We start from the raw sequence: 27056 nt of genomic DNA, 5'->3' as shown, positions 1-27056 counted from the left end.
GCTGAGCAGCAATGTGACTGGTCTATTGCCATGGGTTAATATGTCAGATTGCCGTTTAACCAATCACTGGCTGAGGCAGGACATCGCTGCGGCCAGTGACTAGCTGAACCGCAGCGTAAAGTATTGACCACAGGGAACCAGGAAGAGAAACGCACTGAGGACCACAACAGGATAACAGCAGTTTTTTTTTTAAAGAAAAAAGCAGAATAGACTGATGCACATCTAAGCACAATTATCCTTTTCAAGATGTATATTATACGTGAAGATAGAAGTTTGCTCACCTTTATGTGTTGTACTATGAGCACAACACAATGGAGGGCTTGGTTCCACAATCTGTGGTATGTCAGAGGAGTGCAGCCTGCAATGTTCCCATGCTCAGACGGTCTGTAGAATGCAGAAGGTGGAGAGGAATCTCCTGAAAGTGGTGTAGTCATCGGTGCTCTTCTCTGGATGCTCGGGAGCTAACTAGCAAAAAAACAGCAAGAAAAGGGACTTGATATAAAAATAACAAATGGTTTATTTGAGGCATGCAAACAAACTATGCGTTTCAAGGTTCGTCAGGTTCTCTAATTGGGGGTTGGACGTGAAGTCCCTTTTATGTCCGTCCAAGCCCGCGAAAATCATACATAGATGTTACATAACATAATATAAAATCCATTATAAGTCATACTGATGTTCAAGAAAACTCTTGCTGTAATCTAAAGTTTGATTGTGTTAATAAAAACTGTTTCTAAAAGTCACTGTGTTTGTGTGTTTCCTACATTGTATTTTTCGGCAGCAGCTTGTCAGGCCAAGTGTTCTGTCTGTGCAGCCAGCACTAGGGGCTCCTAGTTTCACTTGCTTATTTCATTTTACAGGCAGCCGTGGGTCCGGCAGTAAAGAAGATGGGAGGCGATTATAATGCCCGGAGGTTACAAAGAGGTTAACTTCTGCAAGCAAAAAGAAAAGGAATGCCCGAGTAGTGGGCAGCAAAAAGGGTTCCTGCAGCGCTTCAAAAGACTGCGGAGAGGCGGCCAGGAAAAAAAAGCTTGATGTTGGGCTGACCGGCAAGAGATGAATCTAATGTCGGAAAGATACGTTTTTGCTGTTTTAGGAGGAGTTACAGACAGGAGGAATTTCAGATATCTGTAATGAATAGATAGCAGTATAGTGGAGAAATGTAATTCCAGGCAAAAACTTTTTTTTATATATCAACTGGCTCCGGAAAGTTAAACAGATTTGTAAATTACTTCTATTAAAAATGTTTAATCCTTCCAATAGTTATTAGCTTCTGAAGTTTTCTGTCTAACTGCTCAATGATGATGTCACGTCCCGGAAGCTGTGCATGATGGGAGAATATCCCCATAGGAACTGCACAGCTCCCGGGACGTGATATCATCATTGAGCAGTTAGACAGAAAACAACAACTCAACTTCAGAAGCTAATAACCATTGGAAGGATTAAGATTTTTTAATAAAAGTAATTGACAAATCTGTTTAACTTTATGGAGCCAGTTGATATATAAAAAAAAGTTTTGGCCTGGAATACCCCTTTAATGTTCTGCGGAATGGAGCGAGGCTGGAGAATGCCAGCTGAGGATATTACTGCATTTGACACAATCAGACAAGAAATATGTGATAGTCTATTGGAAGGAACGGAGCTGCAAAATGACAGTTCGGAGATATGCATAAAGGCATAAAATGTGTCGGAGGGGTGAGAGTGAGTGTCGTGAACACTCACTGTTGTTGCTCCTTTTAATGTGGATTACTGAAGGCAGAACAGGCTGAAAAAGAATAGGGTGATGGTAAATTATAGCAAAAAATGAATGAATACAAATCCACATGTACCAGATAGGATTTGGATTACTGTAATGGTACAAAAGAATGTGGAATGGATGTTGTAGTGCTCCTGCAAACATATCAGTATGTAGATTGAATTGTGGGTGTCACTGGGCACTAATGTATTTCTTCACTTGTAAAGTGGCATTATAATCGCCTCCCATCTTCTTCACTGCCGGACCCACGGCTGCCTGTAAAATGAAATCAACAAGCGAAACTAGGAGCCCTACTGCCGGCTGCGCAGACAGAACACTCGGCCTGACAAGCCGCCGCCGAAAAATACAATGTAGGAAATACACAAACACAGTGACTTTTAGAAACATTAGTTTTTATTAACACAATCAAACTTTAGATTACAGCAAGAGTTTTCTTGAACATCAGTATGACTTATAATGGATTTTTTGTATTTTATATTATGTTATGTAACATCTATGTATGATTTTCGCGGGCTTGGATGGACATAAAAGGGACATCACGTCCAACCCCCAATCAGAGAACCTGATGAAGAGGGGGTCCCGCCCCTTGAAACACGTAGTTCGTTTGCATGCCTCAAATAAACCATTTGTTATTTTTATATCAGGTCAGTTTTCTTGCCGTTTTTTTTGCTAATTAGCTCCCGAGCATCCAGAGGAGAGCACCATTGACTACACCACTTTCAGGAGATTCCTCTCCACCTTCTGCACAACAGGATAAAAGAGACAACAGGGGATTGGTGGGAAGTAAGTAGATGTCTATTTTTGTATTGTAAAGGGCAGAATGGAAATGTTGCTAAAAAGCCATCCTATCCTGGAGCACTCCTTTAAAATGAACATTGGTTAAGAACTGTCAAGCTTTCCTCCACTTTAGTTCAGTGAATATTGTGCACTGGGGGAAATACTTGCATATCATTGCATTTAGAGCTTTTCTTTTGCTTACCCTGGGCGCACAAAATGTCACATGTGCACCTAAGCACATTTTTTGGGGCTGTTAGTACACATAAAGTAGCAAACAACCTTACCTGAGCTACTTTTAGTTTTCACTTTGCAGGGGTTGTGGATTTATGAAGTGGGAATGTCGTACATAGACATAAAAAAAGTCCCAAACCCCTTCAAAAAAAAAGTTGCAAACCTAAGCCAGGTCAGACTTGGAATACAAAACTGCCTTTGGCAAGCACTGTTAAAAATTCAAAAAGTCTCTTTTGTGCCGAAAAGTCACAGATGAGAGGAGAAATCATACAAAATAGTTTTCTGAAGTGATTTCTTGTTTTTTGCTTATGTGCACCAATTTATCACCCCCCCTTGATAGTATGATTAATGTGTGGCACATCAGCAAAACCAAAGCAAAAATAAATTTCTTTAAAACACTCTCCCCTATATAACATGGCATGGTAACCTTGCTATCTCATATAACTCGGTTGCTCATCTGAAAACTGCAGATCTGCTGACTGCAAACATTCAGGTTGGGCATCTCTGTACGACACATATAGGTCTACCCCAAGCTGAATATTACAAGAACAATCACAGAAATTAAGATGGGCCTTTAAAGAAGAAAGAAGTACGGGGACCCGGCATTGCCGCAGCTCTGCTCTGACATGCTGAAGTCGACGACATGGCCCCTCCATTCAGCTCTATGATACATGGAGGGGGCGTGTCAGCCACAGCATGATGCCACGGCTGACATGCCCCCTCCATGTATCATAGAGCTGTATGGAGGGGCCATGTCGTCGACTTCAGTGAGAGCAAGGGAGAGGCGAAGCAGATCCGGCGCTACGTACAGGGCTTCAGATCTCCTTTAGCCACTCAAGTACACAGGGCGTACAGGTACACCCTGGGTCCCTGGTACTTAAGGACCCAGGGCGTACCTGTATGCCTGAAGAAATTCCGGTCCTCGCCGCTCGCTGGGTGGGAACTGGACTGGGATGCCTGCTGAAACCGTTCTGAGACCCCCCCCCCCCCCCCATGTCGGCGATTGAGAATTTACACCGGCGATCTGCAGCGATTCCGGTCATACGGTCATGACCCGGAATTAGAATGTGATCGGCGGTGTACTATACACCGCCAATCACCTCCTGTTGCTGGGGGGAGGTGGCGATCACGTCACCTCCCCAGGAGTGCTGCTATTGGTCGGCCGACCAATAGAAGCCGGAAGAGGAGGGGTGAATGTCCCCATCTCTCAGCTCTGCCGGCCCACCGATCTTAGTCAGTGGCCAGAGCTGAGAGAAGGTGCCATTTTTTAAATGGGTCATGGGTCACTATCATCGGGGGGGGGGTTATGTCGCTATCTCTCCACCTGAATGGTGTGCACATTTGAGACAACAGGTTAGAGACAGCCACACACATCATATTCCCAGAATGATGATTCAGAGCATAGGATTTGGGGTGGGCATATTTTTTACTTTTGGCTATGCTCTGGGTCATCATTCTGGGAACATAATTGGCATATCAGTAGTAAAATTTTCATTTTAATTTTCCCCATAGTGCACTTCATCCATTCCTGGAAAATAAATTTTGGGAACACCAGTCCGTTCCAAATGTCCAGTTTCCCCCTATACACCTTTCTCAGGGGTGTACTGTGTGGAATGGGGTCACATGTGGGTGTTTCTTTTTCTTATTTTCTGCTGAATATATGTAACCGTCAGATACTGATATGCCATAGGCCTCAAATGCAAACATAGCTCTATGACTCTTGAGCCCTGTAGTGCGCCCCCACAGCATGTTACGCCCACATATGGAGTATTTCCATACTCAGAAGCAATGGGGTTACAAAATTTGGGGGGCATTTTCTCCTACTACCCTTTGTGCAAATGAAAAATTTGGTGTAACACCAGAATTTTTGCAAAAAAACCCCCCCTATTTTGTCATTTTATGGCCCACTGTTCAAAACACCTGTGAGGTGTAAATACTTAATGTACCCTTTGTTACGTTCCATGAGGGGTGTAGTTTCCAAAATGATGGTGTCCTGCTGTTCTGGCACAATGGTAGCTCTGTAAACGCTCAAGGCCCCTGACCGATTCCAGCAAAATTCTCTAAAAGCTGAATGGCACTCCAGCTCTTCTGAGACCTGGTGTGCACCCGCAGAGCAGTTAACATCCAAATATGAGGTATGTCCTTACTCTGAAGAAATGTATTTACAAATTGTGGGGGACATTTTCTCCTGTTACCACTTGTGAAAATGAAAAAATTGGGGTAACCCCAGCATTTTAGTGTAAAAAATAAAAAAAATTATTTTCACATCCCACTTTAATGAACATTTATCAAACACCTGTGGGGTGTTAAGGCTCACTGTAGTGCTTGTTATGTTCCTTGAGGGGTGTAATTTCCAAAATAGTATGCCATGTGTTTTTTTTTTTTTGCTGCTCTGGCACCATAGGGGCTTCCTAAATGCAACATGCCCTCCAAAAACCATTTCAGCAAAATTCTCTCTCCAAAAGCCAAATGTGACTCCTTCTCTTCTGAGCATTGTAGTGCGCCACCAGAGCACATGACGTCCATGTATGGAGTATTTCCATACTCAGAAGAGATGGGGTTACAAATTTTGGGGGGCATTTTCTCCTATTATCTCTTGTAAAAAGGGTAAATTTGGGAAAAAAAATACATTTTGGAGACAAAAAAAAAATGTAATTTACACATCCAACTTTACCGAACAGTCGTCAAACACCTGTGGGGTGTTAAGGCTCACTATACCCCTTGTTATGTGCCTTGAGGGGTGTAATTTCCAAAATAGTATGCCATGTGTTTTTTTTTGTTTTTTTTTTTTTGCTTCTCTGGCACCATAGGGGCTTCCTAAATGCAACATGCCCCCCAAAAACCATTTCAGCTAAATTCTCTCTCCAAAAGCCAAATGTGACTCCCTCTCTTCTGAGCATTGTATTGTGCCAGCAGAGCACATGACGTCCGCATATGGGGTATTCCCATACCCCAAGAAATGGGGTTACAAATTTTGGGGAGCTTTTTCTCCATTTACCCCTTGTAAAAATTCAAAAACTGGGTCTACAAGAACACGCGAGTGTAAAAAATTAAGATTTTGAATTTTCACCTTCACTTTGCTGCTATTCCTGTGACACACCTAAAGGGTTAACACACTTTCTGAATGTCATTTTGTATACTTTGAGGGGTGCAGTTTTTATAATGGGGTCATTTATGGAGTATTTCTAATATGAAGGCCCTTCAAATCCACTTCAAAACTGAACTGGTACCTGAAAACATGTCAACTTTATGATGCAAACATAAAGTAGACATATTGTATATGTGAATCAATATAAAATGTATTTGGAAAGTCCATTTTCCTTACAAGCAGAGAACGTCAAAGTTAGAAAAAGTTCTAATTTTTCATGAAATTTTAGATTTTTTCACCAAGAAATGATGCAAGAATCGACAAAAAATGTACCACTATGTTAGACTAAGTAGAATACGTCACGAAAAAACAATCTCTGAATCAGAGTGATTAGGAAAAGCATCCCAGAGTTATAACTGCTTAAAATGACAGTGGTCAGATGTGCAAAAAATGCTCTGGTCCTTAAGGCTATAATGGGCTGTGTCCTTAAAGGGGTACTCCGGTGAAAACCTTTTTTCTTTTAAATCAACTGGTGGCAGAAAGTTAAACATATTTGTAAATTACTTCTATTAAAAAATCTTAATCCTTCCAGTACTTATTAGCTGCTGAATGCTACAGAGGAAATTCCTTTCTTTTTGGAACACTGATGACATCACGAGCACAGTGCTCTCTGCTGACATCTCTGTTCATTTTAGCAACCATGCATAGCAGATGTATGCTACGGGCAGCATGGTGGCTCAGTGGTTAGCACTGCTGCCGTGCAGTGCTGGGGCCTTGGTTCAAATTCCACTAAGGACAACAATAAATAAAGCGTTATTATCATTATAATAACGTCAGCAGAGAGAACTGCACTTGTGATGTCATCAGAGAGCATTCCAAAAAGAAAAGAATTTCCTCTGTAGTATTCAGCAGCTAATAAGTACAGGAAGGATTAAGGTTTTTTTAATAGAAGTAATTTACAAATATGTTTAACTTTCTGCCACCAGTTGATTTAAAAGAAAAAAGGTTTTCACCGGAGTACCCCTTTAAGGGGTTAAATAATGCTGTGCAGATGAAGACCAACCAGCAGTTAGTCTGCATATCCCATGGTCTCCCTTGAAAATATCATTTAATATAGGTATACTGGGATGTGATAACATTCCTTGAGTTTAGTTATGTATTGTTTTTACCAATAGTAAATGCTATTTAGAAACATTGAATTCAATAATTCTTCACATTGTCCAAACTTTAACAAGTAATATGTTGTTTCCTCACCTGTAATGTGAGTTGTGGATAGTTCACCATTCCTCCCAGCCAGGAGAAAGCAGAATTAATGAACTCAAGTAAGGCCATGAATGCAATTAAATTGGCTGCAATGTTTGCAACCAGACCCACAGAGGCAGCAGCACCATTGCTGGCAGCTTCCAGTATAGTTCTTTCTTCCCTTAGGGTGCAAAGAAACATACAAACATTAAAAACAATAAAATATAGAAATTGTTTAATAGTACTGTCTTTATCAGATATAACCAAATCTACACATTTAGTTAACATATTTTCAGAACATAGAGAAAATGATAGCAAGTGAAAACCCTTTATAGCACATGCAGTGACAAACACCATCGCATATTTGACTGTAGTTAAATTAGACTAACTAAGCAAGAAGCTACTTGACCACAATAAAGAATGAACTGCCCTGCTTGCAGCTGCAGAGATCCTGTTGCTTGGAGCTGAAGCTCTGAGCTGATGCAGTGGCTGTATGAGTAGAAAGAGCAGCCTGTGATTAGCATCGCCCCACTCTACTTTATACAGTCTGTCTGCTGCCTCTGTTCCTAGAGACAGGCTGGGCCTAACAACAGGCAGTTATCAGCAAATACAGTGGAAGGGAGGCCCCTAGTGGCTAAAACCATAGTGGCTGAGACATATTTAAATTGTAAAAAAAAAAAAATGTTTATAGATCATAAATTAAAGATATGCTAGTGAGCACTCCTGCTATCAGAGGAGCAAATTGTGTAAAAAGTTAGTGTATATTTTAGTTCTTTATCATAACCATAAATCCTACCAATCAATAAACCAATCCAAAATGACATTCATCTACTGAACCAGAATTTTCCTACCTAATGGGACAAATTACTGCAGGGGGAAGTGCTACACTGATCAATAATTATGACTCCTATGATAACCATGATTTTCTCCTGCTGTGGCTGTAGACTTAAAGGGAATCTGCAAGTTCTTTACCAGTTACAGAGCTGCAGATCCGGGCAGATAGGTGTTAGGGGATGAAATGAACCATACCTTTAGTTTTGCCGATCGCAGTTTGTAAATTGATTTGTTAGCAAACTAGTGGTGCAGAGCTGTAGCAGCACAACTCCTCCCTCCCGTACCCTGTGTAATTTTAATGTGCAGAACTCGGCTTTTAGGATTGAGCACTATATGTAAATTAGTGAAATTAGGACAGGAGGGGAGGGAGGAGGCGCTGCTGCAGCTCAGCACCACCAGTCTGACTCTTCAACGGCTAACAAAAAAGACAAAAATCTATCCCATATGGGTCTGTAGATGGAAAAATAAAGGAGGAAAAAACACAAAAATGGAAATTGGTTGTGTCCTCAGGGCCAAAATGGGCTATATCCTTAAAGGGGAACTCCGGGTGAAATTTTTTTTATTTTTTATTTTTAAAGCAACTGGTGCTAGAAAGTTATACAGATTTGTAAATTACTTCTATTAAAAAATCTTTATCCTTCCAGTACTTTTTAGCAGCTGTATGCTATAGAGAAATTCTTTTCTTTTTGAATTTCTCTTTTGTCTTGTCCACAGTGCTGACTGCTGACACCTCTGTCTGTATCAGGAACTGTCCAGAGCAGGAGAAAATGCCCATAGTAATCCTATGCTACTCTGGACAGTTCATGGCACGGACAGAGGTGTCAGCAGAGAGCACTGTGGACAAGACAAAAAAGGAATTCAAAAAGAAAATAATTTCCTCTGTAGCAAACAGCTACTAAAAAGTACTGGAAGGGTAAAGATTTTTTTTATAGAATTAATTTACAAATCTATTTAACTTTCTGGCATCAGTTCATAAAAAAAAAAAAAAGTTTTCCACTGGAGTACCCCTTTAAAATTTAAAGCTATGGCCAGTCAGTGTTTTTAATAAGCATCTTTATACAACATGCTAATTACCCCTTTTCTATCTTGACACCGTCTTCATTCTTGAACTTTGATTCTTCTGTTTCAGGGTAAACCAACTTAGAAAGGGCAAGAGCGCATGGAGCAGCCATGACAGACGCTGCAATAAGTGAAGATGGGTCAATCTGGAATAATAATGTGCATGTATTTAGAAGAATTGCATTTAATTACCCTTTATAAACATTTCTTACTATACTTCTACTCTCAGGCTAAGTTTACACATTGTAAAATGAAAACAAAAATATGGCAGTAAAATAGATATAAAATGGGGCAGTTTTTTTTTTTTTAAATCTAATTATGTGTTCCATTAAAGTGTATGAAACAGCGGCAGTCAGTGCACACATTGTTGGAAAAATTGCTGTAATTCCAACACTGGAGATACTGAAAATTCTTAAAACTGTGTGTGCACTGACAGCTGCTTTTCCAAAGATTTTATTAGCAGACATTATAAAACAAAAATACAAAAATACCCCTTTAAATGTATTTTACTGCAGTATTTTTGTGTTTAGTTTACGCTGTGTAGACCTTGTCTTAAAGGGGCTCTCCGGTGCTTAGACATCTTATCCCCTATCCAAAGGATAGGGGATAAGATGCCTGATCGCGGGAGTCCCGCCGCTGGGGACCCCCGTGATCTTGCACGCGACACCCCATTTGTAATCAGTCCCCGGAGCGTGTTCGCTCCGGGTCTGATTACCGGCAACCGCGGGAGTCCCGCCGCTGGGGACCCCCGTGATCTTGCACGCGGCACCCCGTTTATAATCAGTCCCCTGAGCGTGCTCGCTCCGGGACTGATTACCGGCGACCACAGGGCCGGCGGCATGCGACATAACGCCTCCGCCCCCGTGTGACGTCACGCTCCGCCCCTCAATGCAAGCCTACGGAAGGGGGCGTGATAGCTGTCCTTTGGATAGGGGATAAGATGTCTAAGCATCGGAGAACCCCTTTAAAGCAGGGGCGGACATATCACTTATTCAGCCGGTTCGGCTGCACAGGGGCCCAGCGTGTTAGGGGGCCCCCCTAGTGGCCCAGGTCACAGCCTGGGCCTCACAGTCTGGGCCCCCTGCCAGTACTTCATACTATATGCTGCAGCAACAGTTCCCGGACCTGCCGCTGACAGCAGTAATTTACCTTTAAACCAGCCGGGCGAGACGGACAGGCCAGGGGCTGATGGGAACAGACGTGCCCCACGCAGACACGCACGTCTGTTCCAAGCCCCTGACGTCACGTGTCATGTCCTCTGACCCCGGCAGAAGCGACAGGAGCAGCAAACCCTCCCGCCTCACAGCCGCATCGCTGAGCAGATAAGGTGAGGAGAGCGACGGTCGGGTGCAGGGTGGTGGGGGGTTGGGGAGGGGATTGTAATGATGATGAAGAGGACAGGAGGGGTGTTGAAGAGGTTGGTTGTGTAATGATAAGGAGGATTGGGGGTCTGGGAGAGCGTAGTGTTGATAAGGAGGACCAGAAGGGGGGTCAGGGGTGTAGTGATTAGGGGGTTTAATGTTGATGAGAAGGACTGGGGGGGGTGTCAGCTGTGTAATACTGATGAGGTGCTTAAGGTATATGAGGTGATGAGGAGACTGAGGATGGAGTGCGTGGGGTGTATGGGGTGATGAGGAGACTGAGGATGGAGTGCATGGGGTGATGAGGAGACTGAGGATTGAGTGCATGGGGTGTATGGGGTGATGAGGATGGAGTGCATGGGGTGTATGGGGTGATGAGGAGACTGAGGATGGAGTGCATGGGGTGTATGGGGGTAATGAGGAGACTGAGGATGGAGTGCATGGGGTGTATGGGGTGATGAGGAGACTGAGGATGGAGTGCATGGGGTGTATGGGGTGATGAGAAGACTGAGGATGGAGTGCATGGGGTGTATGGGGTGCTGAGGAGACTGAGGATGGAGTGCATGGGGTGTATGGGGTGATGAGGAGACTGAGGATGGAGTGCGTGGGGAGTATGGGGTGATGAGGAGACTGAGGATGGAGTGCATGGGGTGTATGGGGTGATGAGGAGACTGAGGATGGAGTGCATGAGGTGATGAGGAGACTGAGGATGGAGTGCGTGGGGAGTATGGGGTGATGAGGAGACTGAGGATGGAGTGCATGGGGTGTATGGGGTGATGAGGAGACTGAGGATGGAGTGCATGGGGTGATGAGGAGACTGAGGATGGGGTGTGTGGGGTGTATGGGGTGATGAGGAGACTGAGGATGGAGTGCATGGGGTGAGGAGGAGACTGAGGATGGAGTGCATGGGGTGATGAGGAGACTGAGGGTGGGGTGTGTGGGGTGTATGGGGTGATGAGGAGACTGAGGATGGTGTGCATGGGGTGAGGAGGAGACTGAGGATGGGGTGCATGGGGTGATGAGGAGACTGAGGATGGAGTGTATGGGGTGATGAGGAGACTGAGGATGGAGTGCATGGGGTGATGAGGAGACTGAGGATGGAGTGCATGGGGTGATGAGGAGACTGAGGATGGAGTGCATGGGGTGATGAGGAGACTGAGGATGGAGTGCATGGGGTGTATGGGGTGATGAGGAGACTGAGGATGGAGTGCATGGGGTGATGAGGAGACTGAGGATGGGGTGTGTGGGTTGTATGGGGTGATGAGGAGACTGAGGATGGAGTGCGTGGGGTGTATGGGGTGATGAGGAGACTGAGGATGGGGTGTGTGGGGTGTATGGGGTGATGAGGAGACTGAGGATGGAGTGCATGGGGTGATGAGGAGACTGAGGATGGAGTGCATGGGGTGATGAGGAGACTGAGGATGGGGTGTGTGGGGTGTATGGGGTGATGAGGAGACTGAGGATGGAGTGCGTGGGGTGTATGGGGTGATGAGGAGACTGAGGATGGGGTGTATGGGGTGATGAGGAGACTGAGGATGGAGTGCATGGGGTGATGAGGAGACTGAGGAAGGAGTGCATGGGGTGATGTGGAGACTGAGGATGGAGTGCATGGGGTGAGGAGGAGACTGAGGATGGAGTGCATGGGGTGATGAGGAGACTGAGGATGGAGTGCATGGGGTGATGAGGAGACTGAGGATGGAGTGCATGGGGTGATGAGGAGACTGAGGATGGAGTGCATGGGGTGATGAGGAGACTGAGGATGGAGTGCATGGGATGTATGGGGTGATGAGGAGACTGAGGATGGGGTGTATGGGGTGATGAGACCGAGGATGGGTTGTGTGGGGTGTATGGGGTGATGAGACTGAAGATGGGGTGCGTGGGGTGTATGGGGTGATGAGGAGACTGAGGATGGAGTGCATGGGGTGATGAGGAGACTGAGGATGGAGTGCATGGGATGTATGGGGTGATGAGGAGACTGAAGATGGGGTGTGTGGGGTGTATGGGGTGATGAGGAGACTGAGGATGGGGTGTATGGGGTGATGAGGAGACCGAGGATGGGTTGTGTGGGGTGTATGGGGTGATGAGACTGAAGATGGGGTGCGTGGGGTGTATGGGGGTGATGAGACTGAGGATGGGGTGCGTGGGGTGTATGGGGTGATGAGGAGACTGAGGATGGGGTATATGGGGGTGATGAGGAGACTGAGTATGGAGTGCATGGGGTGATGAGGAGACCGAGGATGGAGTGTGTGGGGTGTATGGGGTGATGAGACTGAGGATGGGGTGCGTGGGGTGTATGGGGTGATGAGGAGACTGAGGATGGGGTATATGGGGGTGATGAGGAGACTGAGGATGGAGTGCATGGGGTGATGAGGAGACCGAGGATGGAGTGTGTGGGGTGATGAGAAGACCGAGGATGGGTTGTGTGGGGTGTATGGGGTGATGAGACTGAGGATGGGGTGCGTGGGGTGTATGGGGGTGATGATTAGACTGAAGATGGGTTGTGTGGGGTGTATGGGGGAGATGAGGAGACTGAGGATGGGTTGCGTGGGGTGATGAGGAGACTGAGGATGGAGTGCGTGGGGTGTATGGGGTGATTCAGTGGTGTATAGTGGTTGGCAGTATTATATTAATGGAGTACAGTGGTTGGCAGTATTATATTCAGGGGTACAGTATTTGGCAGTATTATATTCAGGGTACAGCGGTTGGCAGTATTATATTCAGGGGTACAGTATTTGGCAGTATTATATTCAGGGGGTACAGTGGTTGGCAGTATTATATTCAGGGTACAGTGGTTGGCAGTATTATATTTGGGGGTACAGTGGTTGGCAGTATTATATTCAGGGGTACAGTATTTGGCAGTATTATATTCAGGGGTACAGTGGTTGGCAGTATTATATTAATAGAGTACAGTGGTTGGCAGTATTATATTCAGGGGTACAGTGGTTGGCAGTATTATATTAATAGAGTACAGTGGTTGGCAGTATTATATTCAGGGGTACAGTGGTTGGCAGTATTCAGGGGGTACAGTGGTTGGCAGTATTATATTCAGGGGAACAGTATTTGGCAGTATTATATTCGGGGGTACAGTGGTTGGCAGTATTATATTCAGGGGGTACAGTATTTGGCAAGGTTATAATGATTATTGTCATCATACAGAGGATGAGGATCTACTGACAAATTAAGGAACCAATGATGTCCAGGTGTCAGACTCTGCAGAGAAGATGGAAGAAATCCTGGTGTCTGGACCAGATGAAGAAGAAAAGTAAAGACAACAGAGAAGACGTCACTCAGGTCAGTGATATCATTGTGTATTTTCCTAACTGTCCCATCAGAGCTGTAGTCACTGATATCATTGTGTAGTCTCCTGACTGTCCCATCAGCTGTAGTCACTTCAGACATAATAGGAGTTGCAGCTTTCCAACATCTGGGGAGCCACTTGAACCAAGGTGATTGGTGGGGGTCCCATGAGTCAGATCCCCACCATAAAAATGGGCTGTTTATTTTAAAATGCCTGGGCCTATTTTTGGTCCCAGTCTGGCCCTGCCTGTAAGTCACTTCTATTACTAAGGATAAGAAGCAAAGGAACCAGGGGGTGCCAAGGGGTGTCGTGCTAAGTCCAGGGGTGTGAATGTAAAGGGGAGCACTGCCCTCTGCCTCCCAGCTAGATACGGGTCAGGCTGACTCGGGGGAGTACTCACTGGGCCGCACACTGAGAGGGACAGGGGCCACCCGGAGCCCACCTCAGGAGCCGTTCCATCCACCTGTGGTGGACAAGGCAAGTGGCGACACTACATGCGCGGGGTAAGTGGAGGCCCTCCGATGGGGTCTAGGTACATGAGGGGGCACAGTGCTGGGGGGGGGGCAGGCACATTCTTTGCACAGGGGCCCTCTGCTGTCTGTGTCAGCCCCTGCTTTAAAGCATTGATGTCATTGAACAAAACAAGACACCGATCGAGGAAAACTCATGACATGTCACCGTGGCATTTGTACAGTTTTATTAAGTGACAGTAACACCTTTAGGTGAGGTACAGACTGAGGAATTTTCAAAATAATTCCATTTAGAAAGTATGCTCAGAAAGTCCAGTGCAGCAGAATCTTTTTGCTGTTAATGTGATTCTGCTGCATGGTGAACACTACAGAATTTAAGTGATGGCATTTTTGTCACCAAAAGAAAGATCCCAGCGAAATCATCACGGAATACATTGCCATCTATGAAGACAGCAATGTTAGCGCAGCCCCGGCACCGACGGATTCATTTGGCGCTGTCTGGCCTCGGAATCTCTGTCAGGAGCCCAGCCATATAACTCAAACCATAAATACAAGGGTGTTTTCATCCTTATTGTTATTTGAGGTGAAAAGTAAAATATTTTCACCGGTCCCTTTTCCAACCTTAACCCCTTAAGGACTCATTTTGGCCCATTTTGGCCTTAAGGACAATTAAATTTTTACGTTTTCATTTTTTCCTCCTCGCCTTCTAAAAATCATAACTCTTTTATATTTTCATCCACAGACTAGTATGAGGGCTTGTTTTTTGCGCAACCAGTTGTCCTTTGTAATTACATCACTCATTATATCATAAAATGTATGGCGCAACCAAAAAACACAATTTTTGTGGGGAAATGAAAACAAAAAACGCAATTTTGCTAATTTTGGAAGGTTTCGTTTTCACGCCGTACAATGTATGGTAAAAATGACGTGTGTTCTTTATTTTTAGGGTCAATACGATTAAAATGATACCCATTATTACATACTTTTATATTATTATTGCGCTTAAAAAAAATCACAAACTTTTTAACCAAATTAGTACATTTATAATCCCTTTATTTTGATGACCTCTAACTTTTTTATTTTTCCATATAAGCAGCGGTATGGGGGCTCATTTTTTGCGCCATGATCTGTACTTTTTTTTGATACCACATTTGCATATAAAAAACTTTTAATACATTTTTTATAATTTTTTTTTTAATAAAATGTATTAAAAAAGTAGGAGTTTTGGACTTTTTTTTTTTTCGTTCACGCCGTTCACCGTAAGGGATCATTAACATTTTATTTTAATATTTCGGACATTTACGCACGCGGTGATACCAAATATGTCTATAAAAAAATTTTTACGCTTTTTGGGGGTAAAATAGGAAAAAACTGACGTTTTACTTTTTTATTGGGGGAGGGGATTTTTCACTTTTTTTTTACTTTTACTTTTACATTTTTTTTTACACTTGAATAGTCCCCATAGGGGACTATTCATAGCAATACCATGATTGCTAATACTGATCTGTTCTTTGTATAGGACATAGAACAGATCAGTATTATCGGTCATCTTCTGCTCTGGTCTGCTCGATCACAGACCAGAGCAGGAGATGCCGGGAGCCGGACGGAGGAAGGAGAGGGGACCTCCGTGCGGCGTTATGAATGATCGGATCCCCGCAGCAGCGCTGCGGGCGATCCGATCATTCATTCAAATCGCGCACTGCCGCAGATGCCGGGATCTGTATTGATCCCGGCACCTGAGGGGTTAATGGCGGACGCCCGCGAGATCGCGGGCGTCGGCCATTGCCGGCGGGTCCCTGGCTGCGATCAGCAGCCGGGATCAGCCGCGCATGACACGGGCATCGCTCCGATGCCCGCGGTTATGCACAGGACGTAAATGTACATCCTGGTGCGTTAAGTACCACCGCACCAGGACGTACATTTACGTCCTGCGTCCTTAAGGGGTTAAAGAGGGAAAGTCCAGGGTGGGAGTGTATATTTACTGTCCCTTGCAGTCAGTAGAGGTACTGTAATCTTTGCCACCTGATAAAAGTTGTCACCTTGTCCCTTGGATGTTGTACCCCTGCATGCAATTAATCTATTAGAATGATTTTTCTCAATGACAATCCTTGTATTACCTACGAAAATCTATAGGCTATGAATGTATAACCTCAACAGGAAGACTTTGTTCTATTTGCTTCCTTCCAATTCTATACTTTCTGTGTAATAACTATGCCTACTACCCTCTGTTTTAATATGTGTAAGGAAATGAAAAAATGCAAAAAATAAAGTTAAAATAATAATAATATTGGGGGAGATTTATCAAAATCTGTGCAAAGAAAAAGTTGCCCAGTTGCCCATAGCAACCAATCAGATCGCTTCTTTCATTTTGTAGAGGCCTTGTTAAAAATGAAAGAAGAAAGCTGATTGGTTTCTATGGACAACTTTTCCTCTGGATAGGTTTTGATAAATCTCCCCCTTTATGTTTTATTAACTATGCCTAAGTAATGTACTATGACTGAAATATTGGTATACATATAATTATACTTATTCATACAATAATTCATATAACAAATTAAAGGGAATCAGTAAGCTGCCTTTCCTGTTTCAAACTGTCGACACTGTTCCTTAGCTTTTAGGATAAGGAGATACATGGTACCTTTCATACATCTGTCTGTTCTTCAATAACATAGAAAATACTTTTATTCTCAGGTGGAAGGAGTCAGAGGTGTTCCCAAGCCCCTGAAGTTCTGGGGGCTGGAACGCCTCCTTATTTCCCCTCCCATCCCTGTCTCTGTTTGACTGGCAGCCAACTGGTAACAGAGTCCTATTTCCAAATCTTGTTCCTGCATCCGGTGCAAGATTTGGAAACAGGCCTTGGCTTCCACCTGTCTGTCAATCAAGCGAGAAAGGGATGGGAGAGGGGCAAGAAGGCATTCCAGCCCTCAATACTTCAGGGTTTTGGGAACGCCTCTTTCACATTCGGCATCAGAGAATTAAGACATGTTTCTACGTTATGAAAGCACAGACAGATAAATGAAAAGTAACATAAATGTTAAATGTGTCTGTGGGGTGGCACTGCCCAGAGCCAATGAGCAACAGATTAACTTACAACATGATAATGTGTGGCCATGTCTATTTTCCTAACTTTGTCTTAGATATATGAAATGTTTTCTGGCCCTAACAGCTATCAACAGTGTCAGCAGTTTGGAATGTGAACTGCAGTTGACAGATTCCCTTCAAGAGAAGTGCAATATTAAGAATAGAAGAGGGAATGAGCTTACACCAAATGAAATGTATGCACCCATGACACTGCCAGCAATGGTTCCAAAACCCCCAGTCATAACAGCATGGATTTCCGATTTTGTCATGTGTGGTAAGTAGGGACGAATTAGCAATGGAGCTTCTGTCTGTAAATGAAAAGATGTCACAATATTATTGGTTAACAAAGTTACAATAGTCTACAGAGCATCAGTTCCTGACATTGTAAAACACATATGGATAGCATGTTTCTTCTTCTTACCTGTCCAACAAAAATGTTACCAGCCACACTTAATGTTTCCGTAGCTGTGGTCCCCATTGTTACTTGCATGAGCCAGGAAATCTACAAAATATGTAAAAAGTTTGTTCTAGATGGCATAGATGGCATTTGTCAGATGGCAGACCCTCCACTGGGAACCATGTCAGATTTGATGGCAAGAATAGATTTTCATGCATTATTATTTCTGTCAAAGTGACAGACACCACAGTGGAATCCAATGTACACCATTATAAGTCAATAGAATTCATTATAAGCGGAAACCACAACACAATAGTGAACTGAGTATTATTCTATCACTATGGTCAGGACATAAGAATGTAATTCTAATTGCAACTTTAAGACATAGATCATAAATATATTGAAATGTAGTGCTAGAAAGAAATACATTTTCTGAATTTAATAGTGGCAAGATTGCGCTATATGCCGATGATTTGCTTCTATATGTGCAGGAACCAGTGAGAGCTGTTCCAAGGTTGAAACAAATTTTTTTAGATTTTGGTAGGAGGTCAGGCCTGGAAATAAACTGGGCAAAATCATATGCACTTCCATAGGTCATAGTTTAGATCAATCAGATTTGGGAATGCAAGTGGTGGGAGAATGGGGTCCCTGGAATATTTGGGTAATAGGGTAATGGTTAATCCTTTTGATTATTTTAAAGGAGAATTTATTAAACTAAATCTATTAAACACCATACCATATTTGATGAGCTTAGAACATTAGAAGGCTCAGGTAAGAAAATTATGGTTAGACTATATAAAATATTACGGTCTGAAGTTACTAAAAATGTAAAGAAAAGGTTTCAAAAGAAATGGGAAGATTCACTGGGGTTAATCATGGAGGCACAATGGAAGGCAGCGTTAAATGTTAAAACAGTTTCAATAAATAACTCTTACAGGTTATTTCAGTAAAAATTTTTGCACGGTGTATATTTCACTCCTGTAAGTTTAAAGAAAATAGGACACAGGAAAGAGGATAATTGTCCCAGATGTGCGGCAGAAGGAGCAAATTTTGTTCATATTATGTGGGCATGTTCGGAGATTAATACATTTCGGCAGGAAATATTGGGTGAAATTTAAATAAGATTGAAGGTGGAGAATGAGTTTTCCCCCCTTCAGGTCCTATTGGGTATTCAGGAAGGCAGCTTGAAACAAGGAGCTCTTTTAAGAAAACAGTTTTTCTGTGCTAAATTACTGATTATGAGGGTCTGGATGTCCTTGAGGGTCCCAGGTCTTAGGCATTGATATAATTTGGTAGATAAAATTATGAAATAGGAATTATTATCCTGTAAGGGGAATAAGAAACAAGAATTAAAGGGGTATTCTAGGAATTTTTTTTATTTGACTATGCTACAGGGGCTGTAAAGTTAGTGTAGTTCATAATATAGTGTCTGCACCTGTGTGTTACGGTTTTCTCACAATTCGTCTGTGATTTTCACTCCAATATTTATTTTTAACAGCAAACAAAATGACTGTTGTCTCAGAGACCTGACTCACTAGTCAGCTGATGACAGGGAACCTGTCTGCTTCAATGGGTGGAGGAATCGCTTGGTGGGAGAGAGATCAATCTACAACTAATGTAACAGCTGTAGGCACCCTGATTGAAAACAACAGGTCTTTTGAAAGGATGCAGCTCATTTATGTTTCAATGGGTGAGGTGGCTGATGTGTGGGAGGGAGGAAAATGGAATTATGGGATTTGTAGTCAAAAAAAGAAAAGTCAAACAGGAAATACCAGTTCACAAAAAGATAGCCACAGTGTTATGGTAATCTTACAACATAGCCATTTAGCCCCAAGACAAGCGCAGATCCTTCCTAAGCATGTCCATTACTGTCTGCCAGGTACATACTAAAATCACCTCATGGCGGATAACCACTTTAAGGTTTAAATAAGATCTGGGATAGGTGAAAGAGAGAGTAGAGAGATATATGAATAAACAAATATGAATCCTGAAATGTTGAAGTATTTAAAAAAAAAAAAAAATTTGTACCACCCCCGGGTGTCGGACGTTTCTAATGGGAGGGTGGGGTGGGAAAGTGGGATGAATATTGTTATTTATAAGAATATTCTGTGGACTGAATTATTCTTTTTTATTTATGTGTATGTACAATGGAAAATAATGAAGATTTATTAAAGAAAACATTTTTTTTTTTTAATAATGGCAAAAATAATACGCTTGTAATAGAATACAGGAGCACCTCAGTAATAGCTAATCAGTACTTATTTTATTAGTTTAAACAAAAATTTTAAGACATAATCCCCCCAAACACACACAATGTCTGGAAATGTATATTTAAGCAACTTACCTTAAGAATTACATATTGCATTAGCCCAACATAGTAAAGGATGGACATCACACAGCTAAAAAACACGACTATAGGAAGAGCCTATAAGAAACAATGCACAGAAGGAACATCTTTAATTATTAGAGAGATTCATGGTGAATCAGCAACAAAATCAGCATGTAACATACACAAGTTCACACATACAAAATCTTCTGTGAATTTTCTGCATGAAAATTGTGCAGTGGAAATTCTGCAGTAGATTTCCCGCTGTGAATATGATGCTACCCATTGACAAATTAATTCTCCACTATTGCAGATTTGTTGAGGACCCATTAAAGTCAATGGGTAGTAAAATCCACTGTGTATTTTCTGAGCGGAAAATCTGCATCAGATTTTGCATATGTGACCATACCCTATGAGGGATTCATCTGGCTGCAGTATTTTTTTCAATCATAAAATGCAAATGGAAACACCCAGATAAATGCTGCAAAAACACACCAGATGTGAAAAAAAGCCAGTGAAATTTCCTGCGTCTGGCTTTTTTTGAGGGTTTTTTGTGTGAGTAAATTGCATTTTTGGCACCTTGGCAGTTTTTGCAGCCTTTCCAAGTTGGATTTTTTGAACTTTTTGGCTGACTCCAGAAAAAAAGGGATGCTGTTCCTATTCCTGGGAACAGCCCCTTTTTTTCACAGGTGAAAAAACGCCCCAAAAAAATGCAAAACATACATGGTGTTTATAATGGCGTCTTTTCACTCCCATAGACTTCTATGGGAGAAAAATGCCACGATTTTGACAACAAAAAATGCCAATGGCTCAACATGCTGCGACTTTGGAAAACTGCCAAGGAGCTGAAAAAGGCCAAAAAAGAAAGAAGAAACAGCAAAAGGATTAAAAAAAAAACGCCAAAAAACAAGTAGAAACTTAGCTTTAGGTTAGGATTCCACTGAGATTTTTTCCAACCAGCAAAAACGCCAGTAAAAAAGTTTTCAGGGGTTTCTCGGGCATTTTTCCTGGTGTGAGGAAACAGCCAAATTTGTCCCCTGTGGCAGTTTTTTCACGGTCTTCAGGTATAGTGTATACTATACAGGAGCCAGGAATCCTGTCAACAGACTGACAAAACTCCCTGCTCCTATAGCCCCTTTGGGCAGTATACAGAATATACAGCTACCTATAGATAGCTGTGTATACAGAAGAGGAGATTTCCTTACCTCCTCGCTCCCTGTCCCCGCCGGGCCCTTGTAGCTCTGCCCCCTAGTGATGATGTCATTAAGGGCTGAGCTACAGGTGATACTGGTAATTGTGAGGCTCTGTTCACATTGTACTTTTTGTATAATGTGAACAGACCCTTCTGCCAGTGTCTTCCCAGACAGGGAGACTCCAGCTGTTGCTAAACTACAACTCCCTGCATGCCCAGACAGCCATAGGCTGTCAGAGCATGCTGGGAGTTGTAGTTTTGCAACAATTGGAGGCTCTCTGTTTGGGAAGACATTGCATTATGGGAGCTCTCCCCAGCAGAGAGCACCAAAAATGTCCTAACCAATTTTTTGTGTTTCTTTTTTCTTCTCGTTTCAGATCCGTGTATACAGAGGATTACGGCGGATTCGGTTGATTACAGCGATGAACTAGATTTTTTTTCTTTTAATAAAATGGCTAACGAGGGCTGTGGGGGAGTGTTTTTTAAAATAAAATAATTTTTCCAATGTGTCGTTTTTTTTTTATATTGAATTTTCGGCCTTAGTAGTAGAAGCCGTCTTATTGACGGAATCCATTACTATGCCAGGGCATAGAGTTAGCACCAAAAGCAGCTAGCGGTAACCCCCAATTATTACCCGGTACCCAGCGCCACAGGGGTGCCGGGAAGAGCTGGCACCAACCGTCCGGGAGCGTAAAAAATGTTGCTCCTGAACCTAGGTGGTTACAGCGTTACATTATTTAGGCTGGGGAGGGCCAGTAACAAAGGTAACCCTGGTAACATCAGGCTGTTGCAGCTTGTTTGATATCTGGCTGACAATAAAAATATGGGGAACTCTATGTTTTGTTTTGTTTTTTCATTTATATATGAAAACAAAAAAAACGCATAGGGTTCCCCGTATTTTTATTCTCAGCCAGATATCATCCAAGCAGCAAAAGCCTGACATTACCTGGGTGGGCGAGGACCATTGTTACTGGCCCTCTCCAGCCTAAATAACGCCAGCATGTTACCGCCCAGGAGAGCCATTTTTGACGCTCCAGGCCTGTTGGTATCAGCTCTTCCCGACACCCCTGTGGTGGTGGGTACCGGGGTAATAATTGGGGGTTAGTGCTAACTGTTTTTGAGGCCAAGGCTAAGCCCCGGCTTAGTATTGGATTCTATCAATAAGATGGCTTCCACTACTTAGACTGAAAATTCAATAAAAAAAACCATGACACATTGGGAAAATTATTTTATTTTAAAGAACACTCCCCCACAGCCCTCGTTAGCAACTTTATTAAAATAAAATAAAAATCCATTTCATCCGCAGTAGTCCTCCGAATCCGCCGTTAGGCTAAGTTTCCACTTGTTTTTTTTTTCTGGCAGTTTTTGGAAAACTGCCACTGCAGTTTTTGAGCCAAAGTCAGAAGTGGATCCATAAGGGAGAAGAAGTAGAAGTCCTTGCTCTATATGTCCTATTCCTTTTGAATACATTCTGGCTTTGGCTCAAAAACTGCAGTGGCAGCTTTTCAAAAACAGCCAGAAAAAAAAAACAAGTCAAAACTTAGCCTAATCCTCTGCATACATGGTTCTGAAACGAGAAGAAAAAAAAAACACAAAAAATGGTCAGGACATTTTTGGCACTCTCCGCTGGGCAGAGCGCCCATACTGCAATGTCTTCCCAAACAGGGAGCCTCCAATTGTTGCAAAACAACAGCTCCCAGCATGCCCAGACAGCCTTTGGCAGGCTCTCTGTAAGTTCTTGCTGGGCAGTAGATATACGACGTATATCTACTGCTCAGCATTAGCTGTTCTCCCGGCTCTGTAGCCCTGAGCACAGTTGAGTCCTGAAATTCACATCAGGACAACAGGTGTCAGGAGTGACACTTGCTGTGATCTGTCCCTTACTGCGGGTACTACTGCTCCCAACATGGAGCGCACTCTGCTCCATGTTGGGAGTTGTATTACCTGTACTAATAGACAGATGTCCGGGTGTCACTTCTGACACCTGTTGCGATCTGTCTATTAATGCAGGTACTACAGCTCCCAGCAAGGATCAGAGTGTAGTACCTGCAGTTAAGGTCAGATCACAGCAGGTTTCAATCCTGACACCCACTGCGATCCTCTGGTAGAAACTATAGAAGCAGCGGCACACTGCACTTGTCTGGTCCCCTGCCCCACACTATACTCCGCTGTGATGTGAGGTTCTCTTTACATCACAGATTCGTATATGCTGCGGAAAGCTGTGAGTGGCCAACACTATTTGGCCAATCACAGCTCTCAGAGGGAAATATGAATCTGTGAAGTGACAAGAACTTCACATCACAGCGGAGTATAGTGCGGGCACTGGAGCGGAGAAGTGCGGCCGGCCGCCCGCTTCTATAGCTTATACCAGAGCATCACAGCGGGTGTCAGAAGTGACACCCGCTGCGATCTGTCTATTAGTACAGGTACTACTCTCATAATGGAAAAGTCAATTCCATGCTGGGTAGTACTACCTAAAAAATAAAATAAAAAAATAAAAAAGTTAAAAAACACATATTTTATTGAACACATTATTAAAATACATTACTAATAAAAAGTTTTACAAAATGAGTAATAAAAAATATATAATTTTTATAATTAAATGGCCCCTTTCTAAATGTTTTATATTGCCAGCTAGATTTTACTTCTCTGCCTGCCCACGTAAATTGATCCCTGTTTAAAAATTAATAAAAATTTTGTTCTAAAAAATATAAATTTTGTTAAATACAATTATTTTTTCATCACTACTGTATATATTTTTTTATATCTTTTTAATGGTACCCTACGGAATTTAACAAAAAAAGGTATCTCCATCACTTTTTTGGATCACTAAAGTCCAAAAAAAGAATAAAAACCACCTGCAAAAACGCCAAAGTTAAAACCCACATGGTGTTTTTTCACTCCCATAGACTTCTATAGGAGGAAAATGCCAAGATTTTCCAGAAATAAATGCCATACTCTGAATTTGAAGACGTTTTTGAAATCCGGAGGTTTCAGAAACTGGAGACGCAGCTCCCGCATAGAATGCGGGTGCTGCAGGGAGTTCGCGGGGGGTCATCCTTTGGCTAGGGGATAAAATGTTTTTGCCCGGAATACCCCTTTAATCCTCCAGTGGAGTCCACTGTCAATGAGACAGCACTTGTCCTTGGCGCCAAATAAGCTCTGAATCCAGATAATTTCTACTCCATGTAGGAAGATCGCTGATCCATTGTGGAAATTCAGCAAGGAAATTCCTTGCAAAATGTCCTCAGTGTAAACATATCTTAGAAGCAAAGTGGGTACTGTGGAGTGGCAGAATTTTGCCAACTTCACATTAAACAACATAACAGCTCACCGTTCACTTGCACTACAAACCTGAAAAGCGAAGACATCTTTAACTAAGGTTTGCCCAAAAACAAACCCTGAGCCAGCAACTGTGTAATTCAGGAAAATCTGTAAAATAAAAAGTGGTGTTAATTCAGGCGTTTAATATTTCTAAGTAGTAATTTTAGGCTCGATCAAACATAAATATGCAGCCACGATGTAGATATGATGCACCCAAAGTCACTGTGATTTGCAACTTCATGAAGTTTGTAAGTTTACTTCAGCTATAAGAAGTTTATTTTAATGGCTGTGCGATAAACAGCTGTTTCCATGTTAGGGCATGTTCACACAATGTATTTTTTCGCCTGATTTTGGGCCATAAAATGCCAATTTGAGGCTACGGTCCCACATAGCGCTAACATATATTATTTAATGATGTGCAGCAGAAAATACGCTGCATATTCTGCACTGAGCATACACAGAGGGCTAGTCAGCTTTCCAGTCAATAAAAAAATGGCATCTTGCGCAACGGCTTTTTTCCAGCCATTTTTTTTGTAAAAAAACTATTTTTTTAGGGCTGAAAATACAAGTTGTAACATTGCATGTACACAGCCTATAGGTGCATTCACACAATTAGATTTTTAATTGCAATTACTGAATACAAAGCTAGGAACAGATGACAAATGGAACATCAAGGGGCAAATTTATCAAAACCTGTGAAGAGAACCAGATTGCTTTATTCATTTGTAAAAAGGCCTCTGAAAAATTCTTGATATCTTCAGGATAAGGGATACCTATGTCATTGGGGGTTCTGACTGCTAGGACCCTCCCGCAGTCTTGATAACAGGGACCTGAGACTCCCCTCAGAATGGCGGAATGCACATATGCGTTGCCACTTCATTGGTTTTCCGTTCAGCCATTATCCCATGGTCCCCATAAAGAAGGAATGAAGCAGCGAAGCACAAGTGCGGATACTTCGGTTCCAGTTCTTGAGATTGAATAAATCCTATCATACATAGTCACTAAAATGATGATATATATATATATATATATATATATATATATATATATATATCATAAAGAGATAGAGAGTAGGTAGAAATGATGTTGTTGACACAATACCTGAATTTGTTGACCAAGAAAGTTAAAGGCCTGGTAACCTGGCTCAGTTCGAATAATAAAAATTCCCAAAACAAACTCTAGTCCAAGACCCCAAAATACTGCTCGCCAGGACACCTACATTGGATATTAAGAGAAATAATGCAATGTTTTTGGTTACAGTGTATATAGAGGAATAACATTCCTGTGCTCTATTTTTTCTTTTACTCTTAATGAAGAATAGTAGCACTAGAATATGGGTATGTTCACATGGACAAACACTGATCATTTTGATGTGTTTTAAATTTTTTTCCATTGATTTCAATAGTTGGGAACCTTGCCCATGTGAACAAGCCCTTCATACAAAACTTTGTATAGTAATGAAGAGCACAAAGGTACACTTTTTTTAAATCATTTACAGCCCTTACCATGATGTAATTTGTTGGTGCATGCTCTTTACATAACATCAGCCATATGAGTTGCATTGAGGGGGCGTGACGTCACACGGGGTGGAGTCGTGATTTCACGCTCGTCCGCCATTGTTGTCGGGATCCGAAGCCTCCAGCAATGCCGGTGTGAGGTGAAAGCCGTACAGGTGGGTGCTGCTGCCGAGATCACGGGGGTCCCCAACAGCGGGACCCCGGCGATCTGACATCTTATCCCCTATCCAAAGGATAGGGGATAAGATGTCTAGGGGTGCGGAGGACAACCATAGTGCAAGACTTTTATATAAAACAAAATAAACTTTAACTCATCTTCCTACGTTCCCCCGTTGGTCCGGTACAGGCCTCACGGTCCGGCAGTGCTGACCTCATTCAACTTCCTGGGGACAGGGACGCTGCAGAGCCGTTGGCGTATCACCAGTCGCAGCGATGTCCAGCCCCGGCTGGTGATAGGCTTAGCCCACTGTCATGTAAGGAGCTCTGGCCGGCTTCTTACGTGACAGTGGGCTCAGCCTATCACCAGCCGGGGTGGGACATCGCTGCATCCGGAGATACGCTGACGACTCTGCGGCGTCCCCGTCCCCAGGAAGTTGAATGAGGTCAGCACTGCCGGACCGTGAGGCCTGTACCGGAACAACGGAGGAACGTAGGAAGGTGAGTTAAAGTTTATTTTGTTTACTTTTGAGGCCAGGGCACAGGAATATATAAAAGTCTTGCACTACAGTTGTCCTTTAAGGCTAGGTTTCCACCTAAAAAAAAAACGCCAGCAAAAACGCAAGAAAAACTTCCACAGCTTTTTCCTGCGTTTTGGCAGTTTTTGTAGGTTTTTTTCTGGCGTTTTCCCTGGTGTGTGGAAATTTGTACCCTGAGGCAATTTTCTCACTGTCTTCAGGTATCACTCTCGGAGTCGGATGCTAAGCGCCCGGTCCACAGGAGATGAGGAGGGATGTACAGCATCACTAATCACCTCCCCCGGCCGTATAGTATACAGGGGTGCATAGTGTACCCAAGTATACTATACAGGAGCCGGGAATCCTGTCACCAGATTGACAGGACTCCCTGCTCCTATAGCACCTTTGGGCGATATACAGTATATACTATAT

The 27056-nt window shown here is 42.9% G+C and overlaps 1 protein-coding gene across 3 annotated transcripts in view; it reads right to left on the bottom strand.

Moving 5' to 3' along the window:
- The window catches only part of SLC28A2 (solute carrier family 28 member 2), a 79876-nt gene that overhangs the window by 17161 nt on the left and 35659 nt on the right, over positions 1–27056 (bottom strand). For all 3 annotated transcript variants that reach the window (XM_056569304.1, XM_056569306.1, XM_056569305.1), the window contains 7 exons: positions 25535–25648; positions 24464–24541; positions 19936–20016; positions 17616–17696; positions 17377–17502; positions 9000–9130; positions 7104–7272 (listed from right to left, as the gene is read on the bottom strand). In XM_056569304.1, coding sequence (XP_056425279.1) covers positions 7104–7272; positions 9000–9130; positions 17377–17502; positions 17616–17696; positions 19936–20016; positions 24464–24541; positions 25535–25648 — 780 coding nt within the window. The remainder of the gene's footprint in view (positions 1–7103; positions 7273–8999; positions 9131–17376; positions 17503–17615; positions 17697–19935; positions 20017–24463; positions 24542–25534; positions 25649–27056) is intronic.

This window comes from Hyla sarda, chromosome 4, assembly GCF_029499605.1.
Source record: "Hyla sarda isolate aHylSar1 chromosome 4, aHylSar1.hap1, whole genome shotgun sequence".
NCBI classification, from domain to species: domain Eukaryota; kingdom Metazoa; phylum Chordata; class Amphibia; order Anura; family Hylidae; genus Hyla; species Hyla sarda.
Note: the sequence above shows the minus strand (reverse complement) of the source record. Positions and strands in the feature narration are given on the sequence as shown.